The sequence below is a fragment of the Poeciliopsis prolifica genome, unplaced genomic scaffold (assembly GCF_027474105.1).
Source record: "Poeciliopsis prolifica strain line A6 unplaced genomic scaffold, Auburn_PproV2 SCAFFOLD021, whole genome shotgun sequence".
Classification (NCBI taxonomy): domain Eukaryota; kingdom Metazoa; phylum Chordata; class Actinopteri; order Cyprinodontiformes; family Poeciliidae; genus Poeciliopsis; species Poeciliopsis prolifica.
Genome location: NW_026562396.1, coordinates 8,036,851 through 8,061,772, shown reverse-complemented (window position 1 = coordinate 8,061,772; position 24,922 = coordinate 8,036,851). Strand labels below are relative to the sequence as shown.

Below are 24,922 nucleotides of genomic sequence, written 5' to 3'. Positions count from 1 at the left end.
TTCTGTTTTGATGTTTGACCTGATCTCTGACCCACTTCTCTCCCCACAATATCCTGCTGACCAAAAATAACCTGCAGAGCTGAGAAACATGTTTTTCACATTGTGTGATTTTCCCCCACTGGGAACATAAGACCAAAAGCGCCTGTACTTAATAAACATCTTAATAGAACATAATATTCAACACGTGTGTTTATATATACATATATATATATATGTTGCCTTATGTTAGCTTAGTTTCGTTATTATATTAAATATTTCTTCATCAAACCTACTGCATAACATTAAAAAAAGTCATTCTTGTCAGATGTAAAAGTTGTTTGTTTCTTTAGACAAAGCCAAAATTTCCCCATAACCATTATTTTATGTTATTTCATGCTGTTAATGTCTTGCTCCTAGTTTTTTTTAAACCTTCAGTTGTTGTAAAAAAATAAATAAAAACAATATAACAATATTATTATTGAATATGTTGAACTCTTCTTTGGGTTATTGTTGTTTTTTTGTTGTTGTTGTTTATTTATTTTTTTGGGACATGAAGTAAGACACACAGTGTTTTTTTTCCCACCTTGAATCTGGACATAAATGCCTTGATTTCCGCCATTTGCAGGACTTGATGCTAAGCTGCGTGGGAGGTTTTCTTCTGGGTTGTGTTTGAGCATTCGGGCCAGAAATGTTTACACCGGATATTTATGACAAACCCTCACAACGTGACGATATTGTGAAGCAAAGTACCACGTTGCCCGCGTTTGGACGCCCAAAACACTGATCCTGTAACGTTTTCTGTGCCCGTTCTATTCTGCACATCGTGTTGACATGTGCAGAATAAGACCAGCCATCTGAACCGACAACCGAAAACAGAACCTCCCAGGTCTTTAGTTCCCCTTTTTGCATCAGATAACATGTGAAAAGCAATGCTTAGAGTGGAAACTCCGAGCTGCAACCTTTGTACATTCACTGGGTACTTCAGTAGGCACCAGCCCTGTTGCCTGGAAAACCGCTCTTTGTCTTTTTCACTGAATGAGTCAAACGCTTCATTGAATCAAGACCACAGAGATTTAGCTCCAAATAGCTTGCAGAAAGTCAACTAAACCCCCTTTAATTCTCCTTTCTGCAGCTCCGTCAGAACTTAATTGAGTCGTGCTAATCAGGTCTAGACAGCTAGACGCATCGAGAAAATACGCCCTCGAAAAGGTCAAAAAGTGTCTGAACCACAATCTCAAACTCCAGAGCAGCTGAAAGAGAAGCAAAGCAGAACCAAAAAAGTCCCTCGCCTCCCTCTTTGCTTCTCTTTCTAACCAGACTCAGATTTAAAGATGAGCGGCAAAAACAAGCGAGGTGGATTAGCAGTTCTTGCCAACTGCTGTTGGTGTCGTCTAGAACATCTTGTGTGAAATATAATGTCTTCTGCTGATATCAAATTTTCAGCACGTCATGGCAATCATGAGACGGTCACACAGCGACGGTCTTCAGTCAGAGGCTTCTTCAGACTCATTGCAAGACTGACTGCTACCACAGTGTCACCATCTGTGACAGCATCTTGTTTTCCATTTGGGTTAATTACGATATTTTTGAATTGAATTGAGGTGATTGGGTTGACTTCGGCTTTATGTTAGCAATCGATTGAGCAGGTCATAAAAATAGGACTTTTCTCCATGAAGAAAATTGAAAATGAACAAAAGTTCATCAGTTTAAACGTCAGGAGGCGTCCGTCGTTCTTCATGATCTCGGCATCATTTACACCAGTGCAGTCCGCCATACGCTGCTACAGGTTCACTTGCTTACCGAAACACAACAAACAGGAAACAGGAAGCCACATCACAGCCAGCTTCAGCTGAGGTTTGGCAGAACTGAGAAACGCTTCAGAGAGAGCAAGAACTGAAACTGAATTGTGTGTTAAAGGAAATGATCTGTTTCGGGGCTGCAGGCCCCGGCAATGGTTTCACCTCAGGTTGCCCTCATTCTGAGCTCCATACACGCATGAAACCTGCCATGTGTCACACACACACACACACACACACGCACACACACGCACACACACACGCGCACGCACGCAGACACACACACACACACACACACGTAACACACAGCTCTGGAAAAAAAACAAAAAAAAGAGAGCCCACAGCACTGAGGCCCATCATCATCATCATCGTCATCATCGTCGTCATCATTATCGTCATCATCATCATCGTCATCATCGTCATCATCGTCATCATCATATTATTCCATTAAACTTTAATGAAACAGTGTGATGTTTCTTCTGGTTAGAGGTTGATTCATCCATTCGCGTTGGGATGTTTTATGACTTTGCTTTTACTTCTGCAGTAAAAAAATAAAGAAAAATATGTAATTAAAGAATCAGGGTTAGCACACAGTTAATGTTTGAACACTGTCCATGTGTAATAACAGTATGTGGTGAAGTGGTGGGCCTCATAAAGTTCTTGATTATTAACTGTAGCATTGATCAGCCACTTAATGACCTTGTTAATGGTCCTTGCTATCTGTCTAATTAAATATGCTTGTTCGCTTTTATTAGTCTCAAATTTTTTACAACGGGAGAGTTATTGATTATAAAAACGCATATATTTTTATATCATTTTATTTTCTTTCTTTTTGATGAATGCACTTAAAACACTGTTTTAAACTGTGCAAGAATGAATAACCTTGATGATCACACTGTGAAATCAATTAAAAAGGAATTGAGAATGAATGAGTTTTAGCTGGTTAAATATTTTTATTTGATCAAATTAGCAGCATGATTAGTTTTTTTTTTTTTTTGAAAATTTCCAAAAACAGCCTCATTGTCGCTGTTGCCTGTCTCTACAGATTAAAGAACCCACCTATTTCATATAAATAATAATAATAAAAACAACGATCCTGACGGAAGTTAAATAATGTGGTGGGGAAAAAAAAAGTGGTTCTGACTTATTGAGTTGATCTGGTACCGTTTCCTGGTTTCTTTTTTGTTGTTTTACTTTTACTATGTTTGTGCTTCTTTTTTCTTCTTTTTACGCTGCAGCTGTTTGTTTTTTTTCTGAGACGTAGGCAGAGGATTGGAGTTAAAAGTCTTAGATGGTTCAGTTACAACTTCGATATCTTGGAAGTTTTTCTTGCACTTTTGGACTGTTATATATAAAAAGAAAACTTTATTCGATAGAGTACAAAAAAAACACACCACACTTTTCAGATGGTTATTTCGACTACAAAGTTGAACGGTGTTGCCACCTTTTGTTTGACCGGGTTTAATTTGATTTTTTTTAGCTTTAACCAGCAGGAAGTTTACACAGGAGGAAGTATGAGAGGCCAGCGCTTCAACACTGGGTGTGATGATAACAGCGCTGCACATTTGAAAGCTGATAAAAATATAACCTGGTATATTGCCTTTCTCCTTCATTGGAAGCTGCTTTGTATTTTTCAGCTCTATTTTCTCAAAACAGATGACTCATCTTAAGGTAAGCTGGTTTGTGTGCTAAGTTACTTCCAATATTTCTTTTTCTTTGTTCAGTTGTCTTTGCATTTGAATATTCGTTTAAACAGGGAAGGAGGAACAAATTAACCTTTGCTTTATGGCCCCCCAGTGGCAAAGACTGGCCACAGTCAGATAAATGAAGCTTTTTTCCAATCACATCAGTGGAGAGGCACTAGTTTCCTGCAGGAGACAGCCATCGATCCACAGGGGATTTTTTAAAAAAGTTTCACTCTTAATTTTGTTTTAATTGGTAAGGACTGTTTGTACTGTCATTATTTGCAGTTGAACGGATCGTGGTGCCCAGCAGTGACAGAGTTTCTGTAGGTTTCACCAACTCAGATTTGACATTTTTAAGACCATTATGAATAAAGTTCCAGCCATTTTTTCCCTCAGGAGACAACTTGGACATTTTTGGGGGGTCTTTTGCAGGATCTGTACTTCTCACATGGCACATGGCTCTCAACAAGTCAACTGCTGATAAATTGACACTTAGAAAAAAATAGAGAACTGGCTGAAGTATCAGCAGCTCGTTACGGCTGGTCATGAGCCCTCGATTCAAGACGCAGTGAGCATCCCTGATGGAAAAGTCCCATAGGAACATCAATACTCACCATTAGATGCTTTAAAGCCTTAATTTTAAATGCATAGATGTAAGACTTTTTAATGAGGATTTCATTTTTTTGCTCTGAAGATAAATCCACAAGCCAAGGCTTTGTACCAATAAGCAGAGGTGAGTGGAGCAGCACTACTTCAACTCATTTTTGAATGAGAAAATGTCATGCAAAACAAAGAAAAAAAAAAGTCCAAATCAATATCTAACTTAAGGAACTAACAAAAACTACAGGTGTTTTTTTTTTCTCCCTTTCAGTTCAGTTGTGCATCCAGAAATTTTACATGAGCTTAAATGCAACTTTCAAAGCTGATTCGGTCATTAGTGGTTTCATGTAGATATCACCAGGACCTTATTATTGATTCAATTAGCCTCAGATGGTCGGATCCGTTTAATGATCACATCTCTTCACTGTAAGCGGAGCCCTGCGCTGCCGGGATGAGACCACAGAACAACATGTCTTATTAAAGCTGAAGCGTCTGCACCAAATCATAAAAACAAGATGGCAGCTGTTAGAAGAAATCAATCACACACCAGCCAGAGAATCAAATTTCACAATTCATTTTATTAAAAAAAAAAAAAAAAGTCAAATAAATATTAGAAAATATGTTTACGTATTTGTTTTAGTTTTTTTGGCGGGGGAATGTAAGACGTGATTAATAAAAATGTGCCCGATTGGTCGCTGGTTTGGTAGATGAATATGAAATGTTTCACGAAGTCATAGCACCACTGTGAGGTCGTTCTCATTTTGCAGCTCTGCTGACCTTGTGAGATCAGCTCACAGAAACAAAAGGAAAAGTTTCAATGAAAAGCAAAGTCAGAATCAGGTATGGGTCAATCTGCAGAGGGCCACTGCTTTAGGTTTCATTTTTTTATATAAATATATTAATTTACACATTATAAACTATAATGCATTTATCACAAACACAACTAAAGTAAGGTCTTACAAAAAGGCTGATCATTTTGAAATCTAAACCCAGGTTTGAAAAATTTAAAAGTACTTTAGCTGCACAGATGGAAAAGAAAAATGATGTTTGTGCTTCAGTTATTAACCAAAGATATGCAAACTGACGTCAGTCACTCGACATTTTCAAAAGGCATTCTAATTGGTTTACAATCTTCAGGAACAAGCAAGAGGAGAGTGTCAGTATCGGTGCTTGTAGAGAGTCACGAATTTGTGCGGACGGTTCGATGACATGAGATTACAACCCTGAATTCTCTACAGGTTCACTTTGTGTTGCAGCATTGACGTTACAATTCTAATATTTCCTTAATTTTCCAACAAGCTGAGAACTTCTAATCGACGCCGGACGGCCCAGCTAGCGCACCAGGAGGAAGGTGAGTCCGGCGATGCCGACCCCGGCGACAGCAACCAGCGCCGTCTTCATGGAGGAGTCCTGACTTACTTCTCTGGCGTTGAGGGCATAGCTACAAAACCCTTCCTGAAAGAAGAAGAAGAAGAAGAAAAAAAAGTATAAAATCTTCTGTTTACAAGCAAGAAAACATAATTAAAAAAAAAGGCTGGAAAGCAAGAGCAGCTGCTCAGTCCTGAACATTAAAAACAAACTGAACCCAAAGTGGGTTTCAAAACACACATGGTGTTAGTCACAGCGAGACTGAGGCACCACGTTTGTAGGCGATATGAATGCACCTGCTGTCACCTCCAGGTGTTTTCCCCCCTCCGAGCTACAGCTGCATGTTTGTCTGGTCATACAACGTTGCTCTTCAATGTGGAGACGGACTGGCATTCAGTGCAGCTTTGACTGTTACCACAAAGTCCATCTGGCTGAGCTGGTTATGTGTCTGTTGGAACCAGCTGCCAGCTTTGCTCCAGAGAGGAGGGGCAAGTGTGTATGTGTGTGTGAGAGAGTGTGTGTGTGTGTGTGTGCGCGTGTTTGTGTTACCCAAGTCCATTCATAAAAGGAGTCATTCAGCTTGTATTGTATGTAGTTTCCATAAGCACTCAGGATTTTATAGTGGGGGCATCTTTGAGGGAAATTCATTTTTACAAATTAAAACTGGAATCTGCTCTTTATTCTAAGGAACTAAAACATCTTATATTCCAGTTGAATTCATTAAAAGATTATTTTTACTGCAGCACAAAATCCTAAGGACATTTTTAGGTCAATCTATTTGTTGGCCTCACAGCAAAAACACAAGATCTTCAGTGTTTTTGGTCTAGTTTCTTGAGCAGAAATTGTTAGTACACTTAAAATAAAACAAAACTAACTTTCCAGCATGTTGTAAGTCTGATAATTCCTTAATATTGATGAAAAAGCACTGGTTCCTCTGGCAGAACAAGCACAGTTTCACTTGTAAATGGCACTTTTTCATCAAGACATTATTGACTTAACATAATATCCTATTGTAATTTGGTTTGGTCTTATTTCAAGTGTTCTAAGATATTTGCATTAGAGACTAGACCTGAACTAATTGGTAAGATTTTGTGTTCTTTTGCAGCGTCAATAATGGCAGCTTAATCAAGAAGTAAAATCTTGAGTCACACTCCAGCAGGAAAAACTAAATCGTGTCGAGCCAGATGGTTTCCAAATGTGGTTGGCTCTTATTTTTAGATAGACAAAAAAAAAGAAAGAAAAGAAAATCCCTCTCTTATCTGAAATCTTTACATCAAATAATCATTCCCCCTTCCACACACACACAACCTACCCATCCATTATTTTCTTGTAGCCAATCCTTTTTGTGCTTCTCCAGGTAATCAGCGATGGTCTCCGCCAGCGCCCGGCAGCTTACGGGCTCTTGTTGCAGTTCCTGCTGCTTCCCGGAGTCCGGCCCCGGGTTCTTGCTCGTCTGTTCCCGCAGCTGTCTGGCCAGCACGCCGGCGAAGGCGAAGAGGGACACCACCCTCCCCCAGTTAAAGTGTCCGTCACCCACCATCTCATCCATCACTTTTCTGAGGCTGGAGCAGAGGTCCGTCCCGCAGTGCTTCAGGAAGCCCTGGGCCAGGGAGTGAAAGCGAGCCTGGTGCTGGGCCTCCACGTCCTGGGCCAGGCGCCTCATGGCGGCGGCCGGCTCGCTGGGAGGTGGAGGGGCTGGGTGTGGGCTTGAGCAGCGCAGGCGGATGTAATCCTCTGCGACAGCCACGGTCTCTTTCCACAGCCCACAGGACATTTTCTAAAAAGGACAAAAAACACAAAATGGAGCATGAGAATAAAGTAAGTAAACCACTCAGAATGTCTAATCTAAGTCTGAACCAGATTGGTCTAATTTGACCAATCACACTGGATTGGTCAAATTAGAAAATGGTGTGTCCTGTGGTAACACAGGGTTAAACCACAACCCAAAGTATGGAGGCCTTGGTGTTCAATGCAAACGTCACAGATTCAAGTCCCGGTCTGATGACCTTGGCCTCGTGTCTTTTATTACCTTTCTTGTCTGATTAATCTCAAATGAAGCCCACTAGATCCAAAAATTAAAAAAAAAAAGTTTAAAATTACAAAATAGGATTTTTATCTGTTCATTAAATACATCCCAATTAACACCTTTTACGGTTTTAAATCTATGAATGAATTAATGCCAAAATAAAAATAAAAAAGGTGATGTACACTGTCAATCAAAATGTTGAGTAAAGGATTTTCAATGGATTCAACTGGGTTTTCTAAACTGGTAAGCTCCAACAGAAAACCCAAAATGACTTTTAAAGCCCTACTGACATCTTCATGTCTCCCCCTCTTGAGTTTCTATCAATAATAATAAATAATAATAATTAATAATAGCGTTGCAGAGGATATTTGCTGGACTGATCATTTCCATTATCGTTGTCCTTCGTGTTTCCTGTCAGCTGAGATGTCCAGTAACCATAAAGTTTGTCTCACCGTCATCAAGATCACATGACTGAAGCTCTTTAAAAGATGAAAAAAAACAGGGGGTTTTGCCAGAATTTTCCCCTTCTTTTGTAAATAAAAAAAAAATAAAACATGACTCAGAGTGAAACCAGATTTTTTGACCTGATAAGACAACCTTTGTCTAATTTAATCGATTTATATTATGACTAAACAACTACTGTGGGTAGAAAATGAAAGAAGAGAATTATAAGAATGGCGTTGGAGAGTTTTTCATTTAAATAGTTCCGGAGAGAAAGCCGTATTTTCATTAAAATAGTTCCGGAGAGAAAGCCGTATCAGAGCGCGTCAGTTAGCTTCGTGTCGGTGAGGTCAGACGGCTTTTGTTAGCTCCCAGCGAACTGAGCCGGTTCGTCTTCTCAAGCCTCACTAAAAGCGTCGCCTACTGTTTTAAAAAAATTGAAAATACGTACAACATTTAATTTAGGAGTGCAGGACAACATCCAGCGCCCGATATTCGGAGGGTTTAACCGGCGAACTTGGAAGTTGTTGAAGCTGCTGCTGTTTTTTTTTCCTCCTCCGCCTGTCAGTCACCGCAGCAATGGAGGACACAAAGAACAGCTCACACGGGGAACTAATTCAGCTAAAACATCCACTTCACGCCACAGCTAGTCACCGCAAAAATACACCTCTGTGCGAACATTCCTCCTGTCTATAGAGCGACGCGAAAACATACCAGCGAAATACAGTATTTTCGTCATCACAAGTGCTTACCCTCCCAGCGATATGTGACGGCTCTCTGCACATCCAGACGGCGGAAGGAGAACCTCGGTGCATTCACCGCTTCCCCAAGCCGGCAGTGCATTTATTTACTCCGCCCACTGCTTCCGCCAGAGACACGAACGATGCTTTCCGAAAGAGCCCTGGAAATGAAACGCACGCGTCCCTGACGTGATTGATATGAACTTTCGCCGCATGGAAATTTACTTGGTATTAAATAAAAACAAAGAAAGAAAAAGGTCTTGAACAGTTAAATTGAAAAATTTCACCACAACTCGAATACGTAAATAGACTAAATTTACCCAGTGTAATATTTGCATATGTTTAATCCACATATTAATCAGTATTTCTAAGAAATTATTCACGCTAAAACTGCTAAAAGGCACTTAAGTTGTTTAAATTACAACATGCTTTTAAAATTGACAGCCAACAAGATCAGTTTAACTAAAACTAATTAATTTTATAGGTTAAGTAAATGAGTTAGTTTTAATATGGCATTTGAACAATATTCCCCAAAGTATACCTTTTTGCTTTGTTTAGAGCAGGGGTGTCAAACTGCAGTCCTCGAGGGCCGGTGTCCTGCAAGCCATTTCATTCCAGTGTTTTGTACCTGTGGCACATCTAAAAACTGCAGGACAGCGGCCCTTGAGGACTGGATGTTGACACTCCTGGTTTAGAGCAATACTAGGAGCTAAACAAACCTGATATCAACTCGTTGTGCAGCTATTTCCAAATGTGTATTTCTTCTGCAACAGAAATACAAGTGTTCTTCAAGCCATTGATCGAAAGTAACCTTTGTCTGCAGTTTTAAGCCACATAAGCCAATTACTAAGCACTGTCCTAAATTTGGGATTGGTCTAAGAGCACGACAAAACTACATTGGCTGTCATAAATTAAAATATATATGTATATTACATGTACTGGCAGAATAAGAGGTTTAATCCAAAAATAACAGAATTCAGATTTTCACACATTGTCACTGCGCTGTAAACTGACAACACAATTAAATCCTGGAGATCATTGACCAGCTTTAGAAAGCGAAACAAACAGGTTGTAACCAGACCTGTGGTCGGTTAAAAATCTGAAGTACTTTCACCGAAGGGGAATTTCCTTTTTTACCTGTCTCTTTATTTTCCCTTCTTCTTTTCCACTTTCCCCCATTCAATTAATCACAGTATTTCCCTCAGGAAATTTCATGGGAGTTTTTGGCAAACTGAATATGCAAAACAAACTGGTGCCAGCAAGAGCTTCCTATTAATGTTTTGTTTGTTTTGAGGGACTGTCCAATAGTTCAGAACACAAGGTTTCAGTAGTCCTTAGTGTTGATTCTCACTTTTAGGGGAAGGGAAGAGGGGGAAATTACATCTTATTTTTAAAATGACTCTGTACCTTCTAAAAAGTAGTCTTTTACTAGGTGGGTAAACATAGTTTTTGTAAAGCCTGCAAATCTGTATAAAATTATTCTAATCTTAAATATCATTAAGTCTGAGGAAAAAATTATCAGAACTAACAGAAGGAAAAGCTTGAAAACATCAGTCTGTGTGTAAATGACGTGTGTATTCAGTTCCACTAAGTGAACTGAATTTTTGAAATGAAGGAACTCTTCAATTCAATGAAAAGTTTCTTCATTCCTCCGTTCATTATACATTCTAATGCATTGAGTGGTTTTGTATAAATTGGCTGCAGGGAGTCAGCCACTAGACCATGGGTGGAAATTGTGTTGTGCCCTGATCTCACAACTTTGTGTTCTTGGTTTCCATTTGGAAGCCACTTCTCGTTTTTTTTAATTTTTGACATGGAAAACGAGCCACCATCACAAAATAACAGAGAAACAAAATTTGCACAAATAGAGTTATTTTTCAGCTGTGGTTAATACGTTTTCTCCATTTAAATCGTCCTGCTCCAGAAGGCAGCTGTCCCAGGTTCCATCTTCAGACATGAGCCAATTACCGCATGTCTTCCCCCATCTCTGTCTGCCAGCAACTTATGAATAAAAGCCTCCAATGCCACAAAACTCTAAAAAAAAAGAGCCAGAACTAAATCATTACCCTCAGTTTTGTGCAGACAGAACTGGAAAAAAAAAAAGAAGCCAAAACCCATCATGGTGACCAGATTTATTTGGTGAGAAAACAACATGGCGTGATGTAGAGAGAGTAAATCTTCTGCTATTAACTGGTTGCCAGTCATCCAGGGTGACCTGGATTCCCTTCCCATGGCTGCCATTTGTGTTGACACAACGAATTTCTGTCCTAGGTTTTCAGGTGAAACTTTGCCGAGGGAACAGATGTGTGCCCTGGTTTGGAAATTAATTTCTCTGCGCTCTCAGATTGACCTGACAGTGCAGGTCTAGATTTTAATGCGACTCACCATGTCTTTGGATAATTATAACCACCTGTCATTTTTGGTAGGGATTGAATTTTGTGCATAGTTTTTTTTGTCACTAGTGAAATGCTGTCGTTGTTTGGTTATAATAAAAAAAAGGAAGGAACGAAGACTCCACAACTGTTTCTATTTTTTTATGGGAAAATAAGTGATCAAAATAGTTAATACGCCTTTAAATAAAATCATAATAGTACTGGTAACTAACTTTATTCCATAAGGTGCCGTTATATTATAGCTGCGCTTACAAACCCACTAAAATGAATCTGACTGCAGTTCACAAGCCAAATAAAGAAAGTTAAATGATGACAATAATGACCAATATATTGTTCTTACACAGTTATTAGTACTACTTTTATCTGTTCATTGCAGAAATATGCTTTTTCCATTGTTTTTATTTTTGTTGGTCAATATGATTTCTATGGTAAATTTTATTACCAGTAGGCCAACAGATTAGTTAGTTAGACATTTGTCACATTACGATCACAAACCTGAATGTATTTAACTAAAGTAAGTATAGAAAGAAAAGGGAGACGTGGTTTGGTGAAAAGTCTGAAACATGGTGGCATCCTAAGGTCTTTTTTTTTCAATCAGAAAAACTGGCCCTTCGCCTAAAAGTGCAATATAATTCATGGAAAAGCCGTGACTGTAACTTGACAAAATCTGAAAATATTCAAGGGGTCCAAGTCCATTTACCAGGCGCAGCGTTCAGATGTGTCGCTAACAAGCTGTTTAAATTTGCGCGCTAACAAGGAACTGATGCATCATCACATTTGGAAGCGGTCGAACTTCAGAGTGAAGCCGAAGTTTTGGCTCGAGAAAGAGGGACTGGTATCCGGCAGGAGCGATAATCTTCGTGTTGTTTACTTGGACTGAACCGCTGAGACGACGCTAGGCCCAAATCTGCAAGACAGAGGGAAATCATCGTGTCACACCATGACTGACGGTGTCTGTGAAAACAAGGGTCACAGTGTTGTGATACAAACTGAACATATATTTTAATGACTGCTTCAATTTAAACAAAACATTTGATTTTCTGAACGTGTTTACATTCATATTTTGCTACACAGTTGCCATTATGATGCGTCAGTGTAGAAGACTGTAAGTTTACATGTCCCTTCAGGCCTTGGGACCTTGGAAACCCCAAAAATGAGCTGGAGGATGTTGCTGGTATAATACTGGTTTGGACCTGAGCGGACGATGATGGAAGGATGGAACTACTTCCTGCATTACCTTGTTGTTTTTAAAGGGGCTTAAAGAAAAAGAAGCTTAATTTAGGAGAGGAAAAATACCTGAAGTCATTTTCAGACATGGAAATGATTTATGAAAACACTCACACCTGTGTAATGTATCAACACAAGGAAGTATAAATTATTTTTTCAGTAGTGCTTATTGTCTGAGTGATAAATCATGCCAAAGTCTTTGGTTTTCTGTTCAATTTTTTTTGTTTTTTTTTCGAAGCTTCTAACTTCCCACTTCCTGCTTTGCGGGGAAACTCCTGCTCACCCGTAGGCTGTTGTCCCAGGAGGCTGAGCAGAGCGCCGTGCCATCAGGCGACACTCGGACTCTGCTGATGCGGTTTTCGTGGCCAAACAGGATGGAGACGCGAGTCCCCTTCAAAACGTCCCAGATGTTTATGGTGTAGTCGTTGTACCCAGAGAACAGCAGACGGCCTGGATGCGTGGGCGGAAGATGAAAATAATGACATAAAAAAAAAAAAGGAAGTGGGGAATTTCGGGGAAGCAAAGACAAACAATTGAATGAGAGGAAATTTTGTTTTGGTTATAAAATACTTCTGATTTGGTATCATGCATATGGAATACTTGCATATTACCAGTAGGCCAACAGATTTAGTTAGTAAATATTACTTAGGTGAACAGCTTAACGTTTTGCAGTCCAGCTTGAATTAAAAATGCTTCTCACCACTCAGAGAGAAGTCCACAGAGGAGGCGCCAAATATGATGCTGTCCTTCTGGTAGACGGCGACTTCGCGGTCCGCCCGCAGGTCATAGAAACGGCACTGAGGAGAACAAAGAAACATCTTCGACTGAATCAACATTCACAGCTGGACTACTACTAGTACACACACACACACGCACGCACGCACGCACACACACACACACAGGCACGACTTCAGCTTATTTTAGCTTAGGATTATAGCTGGTCAGAGGGTGTCACAAATAACTTTTATGAAAAGCAACGTGCCATGAGGTCATCAAGTAAACATTACTTCCTCAGAATCACTGACATAGTTCATGGGGACAGAAACGCATAACAACAAGTGGAGAAGCAGAACTTACCGTGGCGTCGTCTGACGCAGAAGCAAACGCGTCTCCGCTGGGGTAGTACCTGGATGTCCGGGAGATTACATTCAGACATGATCAACTGTTTATCTCCAATTTCTGGTCGTATTTGTTCAGTAGCTGCTTCAATTTGTTGTAATCGAGCCGGTCACGACTGCAAGGTCAAATGTGCGAATTGGATATTCAACAAACTTTTGTCAATTATCAGTTTTACTGAGCAGCAAAGCAAAATACTTGTGAAACTTTTTGCATTCTCACAATTGTGTGTAAGATCTTCAACTGAACTCTAGACCGTACTCTGGAGACTAAATACCCTAAATTTATTATTATTTTTAAATGCTCAGATTTAAATGCAAGAACTTTTTTTCTGTAAAAGAAAAATGAGTGAGTAGAACTCATTTTAGTGCTACTGACTAAAAGTGAATGAAGTGAGAAGTGACTCACACAGTAACAGTATAGATAAGTCAGTGTTGCTGGTGGGTCAGGAGGACGTTACCTGGAAATGAGTCACATTCAGCCCAGGGCCCTGACCAGTGAGGATTTCTAATACAACCTAATTCTTTTCATTTTCGATATTTATAGCAACAAAAAAATTACAATTTATTAAAACAGAAACAGCACACAATCAGATGTTTTTTTGTTTTTGTTTTAAACAGATCTGACATGCATTGGATCCATTTAAACTTAAAGCAGGTCTGTTTTGGTTAAAGATTTTTAGCATTCAAATCTATCAAAATGTTGTTTTAACTACGTTAAGGATAATCTAAGACATACTTCTGATGTGTTGTAACCTTAAAAGTTGGGAAATTTGTCCTATCAAGACAAAAAAAAAAAAAAACTTTTGCTGACACTGCGCTTCTGGGAAGGACGTCATGACCGCACTGAGAGGATTACGGGTCGAACAGTGAGATAAAACTTAAGGAGTCTATTTTTTTTTAGAGCGTTAAAATTGCATGTGAGACGTACAAATTAAATTCAATCAGGAATATTTTCGCAACAAGTTTCAGCAACCAGCAATCATCTGTAAATCCAAGAGATCCAGCTTTTAAATCACAGATTACGCACGCAAAGAGTTTAGACCATTAAACTCAGCTCTTTCTTCCTGTCATTAAAGTCTAAAAATACACAAAATGCCTGTAAAATGATGACAGTGGATCTGTTTGGGTTAAAGTCAGATCTGTGCGTCTTTTAATGAGCTGAACTCACTTCACACAGTTGATATCCGACTCGTGGCTTTCAAAAGACTGAATGTTCTGTCCCGAGCGCATGTCCCACACGTTGGCCTTCATATCGCAGCCCTGAGAGCGACGCATCAGGAGAAAAGTTAGTCAAAGAAAGCCACTAATTACATCTCTAAATAAAAACAAAGAAAAAAACATTTTTTCAGGCTCCTCACCCCGGACACAAACGTGTTTCCGGTCTCGGACGGAGCGAGGTCCAGCGACAAGACGTCCGCCGTGTGACCGTGGAAACTCTGCAGCAGCTGCCCACTCTCCACGTCCCACAATGCACATGTTCCATCCCCGCTGGAGGTCAGCAGCTGGCACACACAAACACGCAAACTATCAATCAAGTTTATCTGCATGGCACATTTCAGCAATAAGGCAGTTCAAAGTGCTTTATGTCGTAAAAACACAAAGCCATAAAAGACACCACGCAGTCAACACCTGAGGAAACCAACATGAGTGCCATCATCAAAATTATAAATACACGTCAGATATGTTGATTAATTTTCCATTTATTATAGTACAAAAACAGCTGCGACAGTTTTGGAGATTTCTGGAAGTTAGTTCCAGATTTGTGGTGCATAGAAGCTGAATGCTGCTTCTCCATGTCTGGTTCTGGTTCTGGGCATAAGGTCCGGAAGGTTGACACAACAATAGCAGATCTTCAATATATTTTGGTGTTAAGCCATTCAGTGATTTATAAACAAACAGTACTTAGTTTATGTATGGATGAGTTTTTCTAGATCTCACTGGGACATCAGTTCCTTAAACCTGCAAATGTTCATCAGGTGACAGAAGGCCGACTTTGTAGTTGTCTTTATGTGACTCTGAAGGTTCGGGTCTGACTCCATCATCACACCCAGATTTTGTCAAAGGTCGGAAAGGGCTCACTTTATCGCCATTATTTAAACAACACATGAACATAGAATTGACTTTCAAACTAATCTGATTTTGAGTAGTAAAATAGTAACATTTTTCAATTTCAAATCTTGGTCCACCTCGAAAAGCAGTAACCAGGCCTATTTGTAAAACAGACCGCTGCTCTTTCTTGTGAATTGCTCTACCTGCTGGTTTTGCTCTCATTTCTCTAATTTACTGGGAAATGAAATAGACCAAAATAACCCAGTAGTATCGCTGTTGCTAAATTTACTGTCTGCGACCACTACCAGTTCTCAGGGAAGCTCGGTTGAAAGAGCAAAACGGTTTCTTTACACATAAAGGAAGTAGAGTCTAATAGTGAGAGGAAAAGAAATGATTAGTCCAAAGATCAGAACCAGGAACACGGGAATCTAAACAACAAATAAGGCAAAAGAGAGTAGAAACGCGGCTCCTCGCTTACTCTGTATACATATAGCAATCAGCTATCTGTATACAAACAGGCTCGCAAATCAGTACGATGTCACCAAAATGGTCTGATGAAAACAAATCATGGGGACTCAGAGATTTACTCAAACAAAAGGCGTCCCTGCTGTCTGCCTGATTAGAGAGGATGCTGCGTGACCTCAGAGCTGAAACACACCACATCCTGCTGCAGCGGCTCAGACTCTTACTTTCAGTCTTTCTTTCTGCATCGTGTCTAAAAATGGAGCTCATCGGAATTGCACGCGAAAAGGTTTCACACAGATACACAAAGGAAAGTTTTTATGATTCTGCGTTTATGCCGCCTTGCAAAATTCTACAGTTGTTACCTCTGACGTGTTTTTACTGGGATTCGGTTTGACAGAGCAACACAAAGTAGTGCGTAGTTAGCGCAGGGAAGACTGTGCAGGGTGTTTATTTTACATTTTAGTTTAGAAATGAAAATCTGGAAGGTGCGGTGTGCATTTGAATTCTGCCTAATCGCATTGACAGTTTGTAGAACCACTTTTTGCTCAGTCTCGAGTAAAAAGAGGTTTTCTGCAGTATTAAGCCTCATCCATTAGTTGTGTGCGGATTGATATGAAATATAATTAATACCGATATCAAAATATCAGTATCAGATCGATACTAGCGTTGCAAGATTGACACTTGACAATAAACATTGTTTCTATTCTACAGGGTGGGCCATACGTTTCCATACTTAGGAGAATGTAAAATGTATATTTCTTTTATATTTCAGACACCCAAGAAGATGCATTTGACAAAAGAACAAAGAATTTAAATTACGCTGACGGGCTGGATCAGGAAGCAGACTCCATGAAACTTTAATAGAAAACATGGAACGAGCAACACACAAAAGCACACACACGCACGCACGCACACACACACACACACACACACACACACACAACACTGTGGCCAAACTTATTTGCAAGTTTCAGGAAACTGAAAATGTTGCAGATCAACCATGAAGTGGCCCAGTGACTACACAGAGTAGTAGTCAAAAATGTTTATTTTTTATGTGTGGAAACTTATGGCCCACCCTGTAAGGGAAGACAAGGTAATTTTATTTGAATAGCACATTTTCAGCAACAAGGCAATACAAAGGGCTCATATTATGTGAATTGTAACACATCAACGGTAAAGGTGGAACAAGTGGACTGGTCTGAACACTTTTGCTGTCCACTTGCTTTTATTTGGGTGGTAAATGTTCTGCCCCAGATAAAAGCCACTCGGAGTCTATTAATACTCCCAGGACAGACGATCACAGCTCTCTCTCTCTGTCTCTCGGTCTCTCTCTCATCCGCTCTTCCCTCGGTGCTTCTCTGCTTTGTGAAGCGTCACAAAGGAGTTAATTATTAAAGCAAACAGCTCAGACCATTTCCTTCGGGTCCTTCCTTCCACCCTCTCATCCACCCGGCTGAGCGGAGGTGATGTGTACTGGACGCAACCAAATACCAATCTTGAGATTACAAAATGTCAAAAAATAAAGATAAGAATGCAGCTCGAACTGATTTTTTTTTTCAGTTTAAACTTTAACTAAAACAGACAATAAGAAACTTTGTGTCAGAATGTGGTATGTTGGCTGTTGCCCCCACCTGACTTTGCATAATGAAACATTTTGCACAAACTTGCCTTGTTTAATTTTAAATGTTACGTTTTTGGTTTTTTTTCTAAGAATTTTTCCAGAACTATGAACATTGGATTAGATGAAAATGACCTGCTCTGATTTTTTTAGAGCTAGGTTTATGTCAAAAGGCATTGAGTTTTCAACATTATAACAGCAGAAGTGTCTTGTTTTCACTTTGATTAAAGACATTAATGTTCATAACAATCAGTACTGAACTGGTTAACATTAAAAACAGTCTCACTGTTTTGTGGTTGTTGAGATGATTTCAGATGATCCTCTGCTCCGTTGTACCGTAGAGTTCCACAAGGCTTAGTATTTGACCCTCTGCTAATTATTTTGTGTTTATTTATTTTACGTTTTTCAGCAGTTACTCTCCTTATATTAGTTTTGTGCAACTACTCTACATATGGATTTCTGAGAGGTTTCGCTATAATTATTGATATTTCTAGTATCGCACCTGCATGTCCGAGTTGGTGAAGGAGCATCCTGATACATAGTTGGTGTGCATGGCGACCGACTTCTTCTTTGCTGCCAGGTTCTCGTTTCTGTCCAGCGACAGCGGGACCACAGAGCATTTGTTATCCAGGCCCCTGACGAATGAGATCACACAGATTTAGTTTCATGACAGCCTTTCTGTGAGTTCTGAATAAAGGACGCCAATCGTACGTTTTAGAAATTTTAAAGAAGCAGCGCACTCACCCACATGCCACAGCACAACCGGAGGGAGCGTATGCACATGCCATCACCCATGTGCACGGCAGGGTTATCCCATGCTCCTTTAGGACACAAACAACACACACAGAAACACACACACACGTTGATGGACGAAAAAGATTAGTTCCTCATTCGACAGATTCTGTTTAATCAAATAAAATCCCAATAAATGACACAGAAATGTTTACTTGCTGCTGAATAAAATCTAAGAAAGCATAAATATTTTTTACTAGACACTGTAGCTCCTGTCAGCCTGGCTCTGAGTAACATTCAAAGTTTCAGGTCTGGGATGCATAAAATAAATCTTTAAAGCAGGATAAAAGTCATTCAGCCTACCTACATATCAACACATCGGCAGCTGTCAAAGTCGACTGATGGACAGATAATCTTTAAAGGGATATTTCTGTCTAACCGTTTTACTTCCCAGATGTTAGGAGAGGGGAGGCGCATAAGCCCAGCAGCACCAGCAGCTCATATGGAGGAGTATGGATGAAGAAAAACCATTTGGCTGTCCGATGAGTAGCAAAGGTCAAACTGGGGTCGCCCTTCCTCCAGAGCAGTGATAGATGTGTCACATCAACTGACTTACTGATTAGTTTAGATTTTCCTAGTTTTTATTTGCTTTTACAGGGAATGCTATTTGAAATATTTGAACACAACTGTTGCTCTTTGAAGATCGTTCACTGAAGTGATCTATCAGATTAAGGCTGCAAAGTTGGACTTAAAATACAAATTTACAGTCGGATTAAATCAAATTGATCAGCTTATGAAATTGAATCATGAATAAGTTTAATGTTATATAGATTTTTAAATGCATTTTTCTGACAAAGCAAGCTACATTTAAAATGTTACTCAATGGTCAAAATACTTTAAAAATGCATCTTTTAAGAAGCATAAATCCATCCCCACTATTCCATCCATCATCCACCTACCTTATTAAGAGTAAACGCATCCCAGACAATCACTTTTCCGTCCTAGATGAGAGAAACATACTGCATTTGTCCCATATTCATGCAACAAATATAAAATATCAGAATGTCTACAAATAAAATAAAATATAAAATATTGGATCCAAATTTTAGACTTTAAAAAAATCTAAATTTAGTTGCGTGTAATATTTTAGAATTCATTTAATTATTTCTGTGGTTTGTAGCTCTTGCAGAAGAACTTGGGAATTATGCGTGACCAAACTACAAATCCCAGGATGCAAAGCAGAACGTGTCGGAATTCACGTTGAAACGCGTTCAGCCTTAGAACGAGTTCCGGGAAGCTGACACGTTTTTCTTAAAGACCTGTGTTGATCAGTGAGTTTATAGAAAATAAGGAGGAGAGAGAGAAGGGGAAGACATGCGCTTAAAGGCGTCTTTTTCTTAACCGGAAATTGAACAACCGCGTAGTGAAGCGCGCGCGACGAACCTAGCTTAAACCGAGGCTAGCTTAACGGCTTCAAATTGTTTGGCAAAGCATTTATTACCAGAAACAGCTAACTTCACCATGGGTAAGTTTACATTTACTTCAACAAATATCCAGCGCCAATAAAATAAATCATTCTTAAACTTATTGCATAGGAATGTACTGAAGTAAACAGCCGGTTCACTCACTAAACTTAAAGTGTTATTAAGCTTTTTTAAAGATATAACCCACGCAGGTCGTAAATGTCAATGAGAAAGCTTAAATGGTGTCATAAAATGAAGTTTTTTCCCCCCATACCCTGCAGAAGGGACACCACAGGGCCCTGAATGTGTGTGTGTACCTGTGCAGAGCTGACCAGGCGACGTTTGTCCTTACACCAGTCCATACACAGAACCTTGTTGCCATGGCCTTTCAGGACACGCCTGGTCTTCAAGGACAGAGCGGCCACCGCCTCCACCTTCTCAGCCACCTGATGCACTGGGGTGACATGCACAAACACACACACGTGGCTATACTTGGTAAAGGTCCTACATTTTAGATTGAAACTGTTCTCTTAGATTTTGCTTCCCAAAATGAGTCAAATTTTGATATGCATTCATATTTAATTTGCATGTTTTATTAAAATCATGATCTAAAGTGGAAGAAGAAAAAGGAAAAGGGAAACACTGTAAAATCTGACCAACAGGGGGCCCTCTGTAATGTATTTATTTGTTCATAGAAATAATTAAAAATTCGGGCCCTGACAATTACAAAATTAATCAGATTGTATTTTCAAAGAAGATTGTTTTTAGCGGTAAAAATGTAAGAAGAGACATTTCAGTAATCTAAAACTGGTAGAAAAATTTAAGCAACCTAATTGTATGCAGTATGTGGACTGTTGGACATTAAGTTCATGAGCAGTAAATATTGTGCTCCTTATCAGTATTAGACCAAAAAAAACAACAACACAGTTGCAAGCCTTTAAAGCCTTTGATCACAATTTCTTAGACTCAAGAAATTGCAACAGCAGCTGTGTGGGGGGCCCAATTTAATTTTTTGTCAGTGGGCCCAAGATTCCTGGGGGCGCCTTTGCACGTGTACCAGGTGTTTCACTCCAGAGTGTGCTGGGTTCCAACATTAGCATATTATGCTGATTGGTGAGGTTCTGATTGGGTCATCCTCAGAACCCAATAGCAACATAATTGACAAGATAAACATTGAAGTACGGAGAAGCTCCTTGTTGGTCCCTCCCCACAAAGAAAAATTACGATAACTTCATAATTTTCAAATACTCAAGTACTTATAAAAATCTCGAAATAGTAATCCAATTCACCTGATATGGGCTTTTGACTTTCATAAATATTTAAGGGCAGCCCAAATATCGGGTACTGCCCCTTTAAGACTCTTTGTAATGTCCGGCCCTGTTCTTGATCTAAGACAACAGAATTACATTGGCTAAAATTAAGATGGATATTTGTCTTATTTGAAGTGTAAGAACACAGAATTTGTAATTTACTAAATTGCAGTACCGATCAAAAATGTTAATTTACTCAAAAAGAAATCTGTAAACTAGAGAAACTAAACACCTTGAAGCAGTTTGCAACCTAAGACAAGTCTGTATTTTACACAATTAGATGAACTTAAAGTTGTGCATAAAATCCACACCATTGCTGGTATGAACAAGACTAAAAGAACAGAAACAAACTGTAAACAGCCTGATATCAGTGCTCTGCACCAACAATAAGCTCTCAAGAGCCGGTTTGCAGCAGCGTTAGCTTCCACGGCCACTCACGCTCCACATCGTTCAGCTTGCCGCGCTCCTCCTCCAGCTTCTTCTTCAGGTTCTCGCTCTCTTTCTTCAGTGATGCCAGGGTCTCCCCTTTCTGGAGCCCCTGGCACGCCATCTTCATCGAGAAAGACGCCGCCGGAACAAAGTTAGACACAGAGAAAAAAAGAGAGGGAGAGGAAGAAAGGGGATTAGAAAAAAGAAAAGAGGAGGGATGAGAGCAAAAAGCAGGAAAATGTTGTGCGAAGCAGCACAGTTTGGCTGGTGGTTAGAGGTCCATTAATATGAGCCTGGGGAGCAGCAGTGATGCAGTCGCTCTCTGCTCTGCCTCCCCCCCATCCTCTATCTGTCCTGCTATTCAGAGACACTGAAGGCTTTTAAGAGCCAGCCCCGCAGTGTAAACGCAGCTTCACTCTCCTCTGGTTCTTGTTTTTAAACCCGACTATCGCAGAAATCCCTCATGAACCGTCAGTCCCAGTCTGCTCGCATGATCCTATTGAGAAATAAACATTTATTTTAATGTTGATAAAAAGAGGAGTAGAAAAAAAGTTAAGCTACACTCAAAAATGTCAGATCTGTCAAGGTAATAAATATGTACGCATTTGCCCTTACATAAACTCAGGGTTTCCCCCAGTGTATTATAAGCCTGGCAGGCCACCAGACTTTACCTGCCCCCCCCACCAGGCTAAGCATTGTTTATTTATTTGGTAACACCTTGTTTGAAAAGATGCATAATTTGTTGTGAGTTCATGCACTGTGTAGGTTTTGTTCTTTGAGCAAGGTGATGTTCATGCATGGCTCATTTTGTGCACCAGTAAAAAAATATATATATACCCATGTCTTGAATTTGGAAAAAATAATATTTTATTTATCACTAAAGAAGGGTTCAGTGAATGCATATATAAAACTAGTAGGTTCAGTACCTCGAAAAAGGTTAAGAACCACTGTTATAGGGTCAAAGCTAAATATGTGGAGAGTCCCATGTAAAAGTAGCATATCCCGCTATAATAAATGTATTGTTTTTACCCGCTGACTGTAATTGTAATTGATTTTTTTATTAACTAAACTTCAATTTTGAGCATTTGTATTCTGTTCCCTTGAGTCAATTAAATCTTTTTTCCATTAATGAGAGGGAAAAAAATTTCTTCAGAATGAGAAGTTTACATGAAGAATGATTACTATCTCTTTCAGCAATGAGAGAGAAGCCTCTCATTGGTCAGATGTTGGAAACGTCTGAGAAGTTGACCGCAAACAGTTTGAAGAAAGTTAGAAAAAAAAATCTAAAAAATAGTTCTCACAAAGTTTTCTGGCATTTAGTAAACACAAATAATTTGGGTAATTCTAACTAAGCTGAATCAAACTGTGAGGGGAAAAGAACCCTTTATATTCTGTATATAAATATCTGATTTAAACAGCACATCTGGAGTTTTACTGTGAAAAGGTTTCCAGGCGAATTAAAACTTTCATGCAGTCTGGATGGACACAACGTGAGGTTTTACAGCGGAACCGGGCAGCAGCTCAGAGTCGCTGCTTTACCATTTCCACGCAGAAGGAGCAGTAGTTGATGGCCTCGGTCTTGATGTAGATGTTCATCAGCGGACTGGCCTTGCTGCAGTTGTCACATGGGCCGAAGGTGGCCGCCATGAACGTCTGGTCACACATGGCTGCAGAGGATCAGCGACACGCCTACTGGACACAGAGGGGTGCACTCCATCAAACAGACCACACACTGATTAGGTTTTTATTTAATCAAGCCTTTGTGTGCGTGTGTGCGCGAGCGTGGGCTGTACAGGAGATAAGCAGCTGGTAATCTACTCCAGCCTGATCCTTCTCAGAGTTGAGCAGCTATTCTGGGAAACACGCACATCTCGATTCCTCACACACTTAACCAGCTCTTACTTTGTGTAAGGGCTCTCATTATAAATTATTTAAGACTTTTATTAATTTATTTCAGTTCGTAAAATTAAACAATGTTTTGCTAAAATTTATTTTCACTCTTAAGATGATTTCATGCTCCAAACTAACTGTGGTTAAAGATTGATCATCAAACAGCAACAAGTTAATCTAAACCGACCTGACTGCATGTTGTTGTAGATTTTTACCTTGAAAGGCAAATTTGCTAACAGCAATTTTATTAAGATTTTTTTTTTTTTTTTTTACCGTTTAGTGTAACATTTTTTACAATTAAATTAAACCCCATCTGAATCGTCTCCCCAATGATATTGCACATGTTTATTGTCCATATTTCTAGCTAAATAAAAGGTATCCTACCACAGAAGAGACCGTTTCCCGTCACCCAGCAGGTACCTGTCCCGGTAGAAGTGAGTCGTTCCAGTGACGGATCAGCGAGGGACAGAGGGGACGCAGTAAGCCTCTTAGGAAAGTGTCTTAGCCGTGACTCGGCTCTGTTTTGACTTCCCCACTTCACTTGCAGGATCCATTTAAAGGTGGGACCAAAAGGTTTCACATGAATTATTCTGTTTGACCACATTAGGCTGCATGGCAAATTATTTAGCTACACATCCTATGTGTTACCCAAACTCTCTCCATCTCCAAATCTAACCGACAAAACAGTTAAAACAGGAAATAATAGGTTGAAAATGTTGAATAAAATATTGAATAATAAGCCATGCAAGTACTTTAGTAGTTCTATAAAATTATAATACAATCATCTGTAAAACCAACAAGTGGAATTTTTGCAAAAAATGTAATTCAAAATGGTAAAAAAAAATTCTGTTCAGCTCAAAATGATTAGTGTGGTTGGGAGATTCAGAATAATCAGACAACTAAGTTAGAGGAAATTTGGCAATCGTCTTAGAAAAGATGAAAAAACTGCTGAAAAATGAATTTAAAAAACTATTTAAATAAAAAAAATAATGTGATTATTTTGTCTCCTGAATAATCAAGAAGTGAAGTGTCTTATTGGTTTTCACAACACAGTAAAAATTATTTTTTTAACAAATTAAGCACAACTTAACAGCTAGCTAATATATGACTATAATCTGAAAAATGTCAAATCAGATGTTTCTCCAGTTTACTTTTCAATATTTTGACAGTAAGCCAGTATTGTTCTTGTAATTTTAGAATTACAAAAATAATGATTTGTTTAGGCAATTTTACCTTCCCAACAATAAAAAACACAATATAAAAAAAGAATACAAACAAAATGGTTTCATTTTCCATAGAAAAGGAATCTGGAAATCTTTGCATATTCAAAACGTGACTAGGGCCTTGCAGGTTCAGTGCTCAATGTTTAAAATTTTCCAGGTTATCTTAATCTAGATTTGTTGGTATTTAATTATGGTACAGTTATTAAATGCATTTTTATTTTTATCAATATTAGAAATTGGCTTTCATAGGCTACCAGTTCATCGCCTGTTCAGATACCAGTCGTTCTGGTTGCCTCTGTCTTTTTCAGGCTGCTGGAAACTGAAACTCAGTTGTATTTCTGCGCACACAGTTTACCAGGACCTTTCAAAA

The 24,922-nt window shown here is 39.2% G+C and overlaps 2 protein-coding genes across 3 annotated transcripts; both read right to left on the bottom strand.

The window, feature by feature from the left end:
* Positions 1 to 4,618: 4,618 nt before the first annotated feature.
* Positions 4,619 to 8,737, bottom strand: bcl2l10 (BCL2 like 10). The gene is made up of 3 exons (XM_055044731.1): positions 8,648 to 8,737; positions 6,741 to 7,205; positions 4,619 to 5,515 (listed from the first exon to the last, which is right to left on the bottom strand). Exons 1-3 carry the CDS (start codon positions 8,708 to 8,710, stop codon positions 5,393 to 5,395), a joined length of 651 nt encoding a protein of 216 aa, XP_054900706.1. The 5' UTR covers positions 8,711 to 8,737; the 3' UTR covers positions 4,619 to 5,392.
* Positions 8,738 to 10,752: 2,015 nt separating this feature from the next.
* gnb5b (guanine nucleotide binding protein (G protein), beta 5b) lies at positions 10,753 to 23,824 on the bottom strand. Of its 2 annotated transcripts, none has more exons than XM_055045171.1 (13): positions 23,714 to 23,824; positions 22,979 to 23,131; positions 21,449 to 21,560; positions 20,018 to 20,154; positions 19,197 to 19,238; positions 18,250 to 18,326; positions 18,008 to 18,140; positions 14,732 to 14,875; positions 14,542 to 14,633; positions 13,333 to 13,381; positions 12,956 to 13,052; positions 12,539 to 12,705; positions 10,753 to 11,935 (listed from the first exon to the last, which is right to left on the bottom strand). In XM_055045171.1, the coding sequence occupies exons 2-13, from the start codon at positions 23,102 to 23,104 to the stop codon at positions 11,924 to 11,926; spliced, it is 1,188 nt and encodes a 395-aa protein (XP_054901146.1). In that variant the 5' UTR covers positions 23,105 to 23,131; positions 23,714 to 23,824; the 3' UTR covers positions 10,753 to 11,923. The 2 variants fall into 2 exon arrangements, with proteins under 2 accessions (XP_054901146.1, XP_054901145.1); XM_055045170.1 differs by having other exon boundaries at positions 22,979 to 23,128; positions 23,714 to 23,815.
* Between the last annotated feature and the right edge of the window lie 1,098 nt (positions 23,825 to 24,922).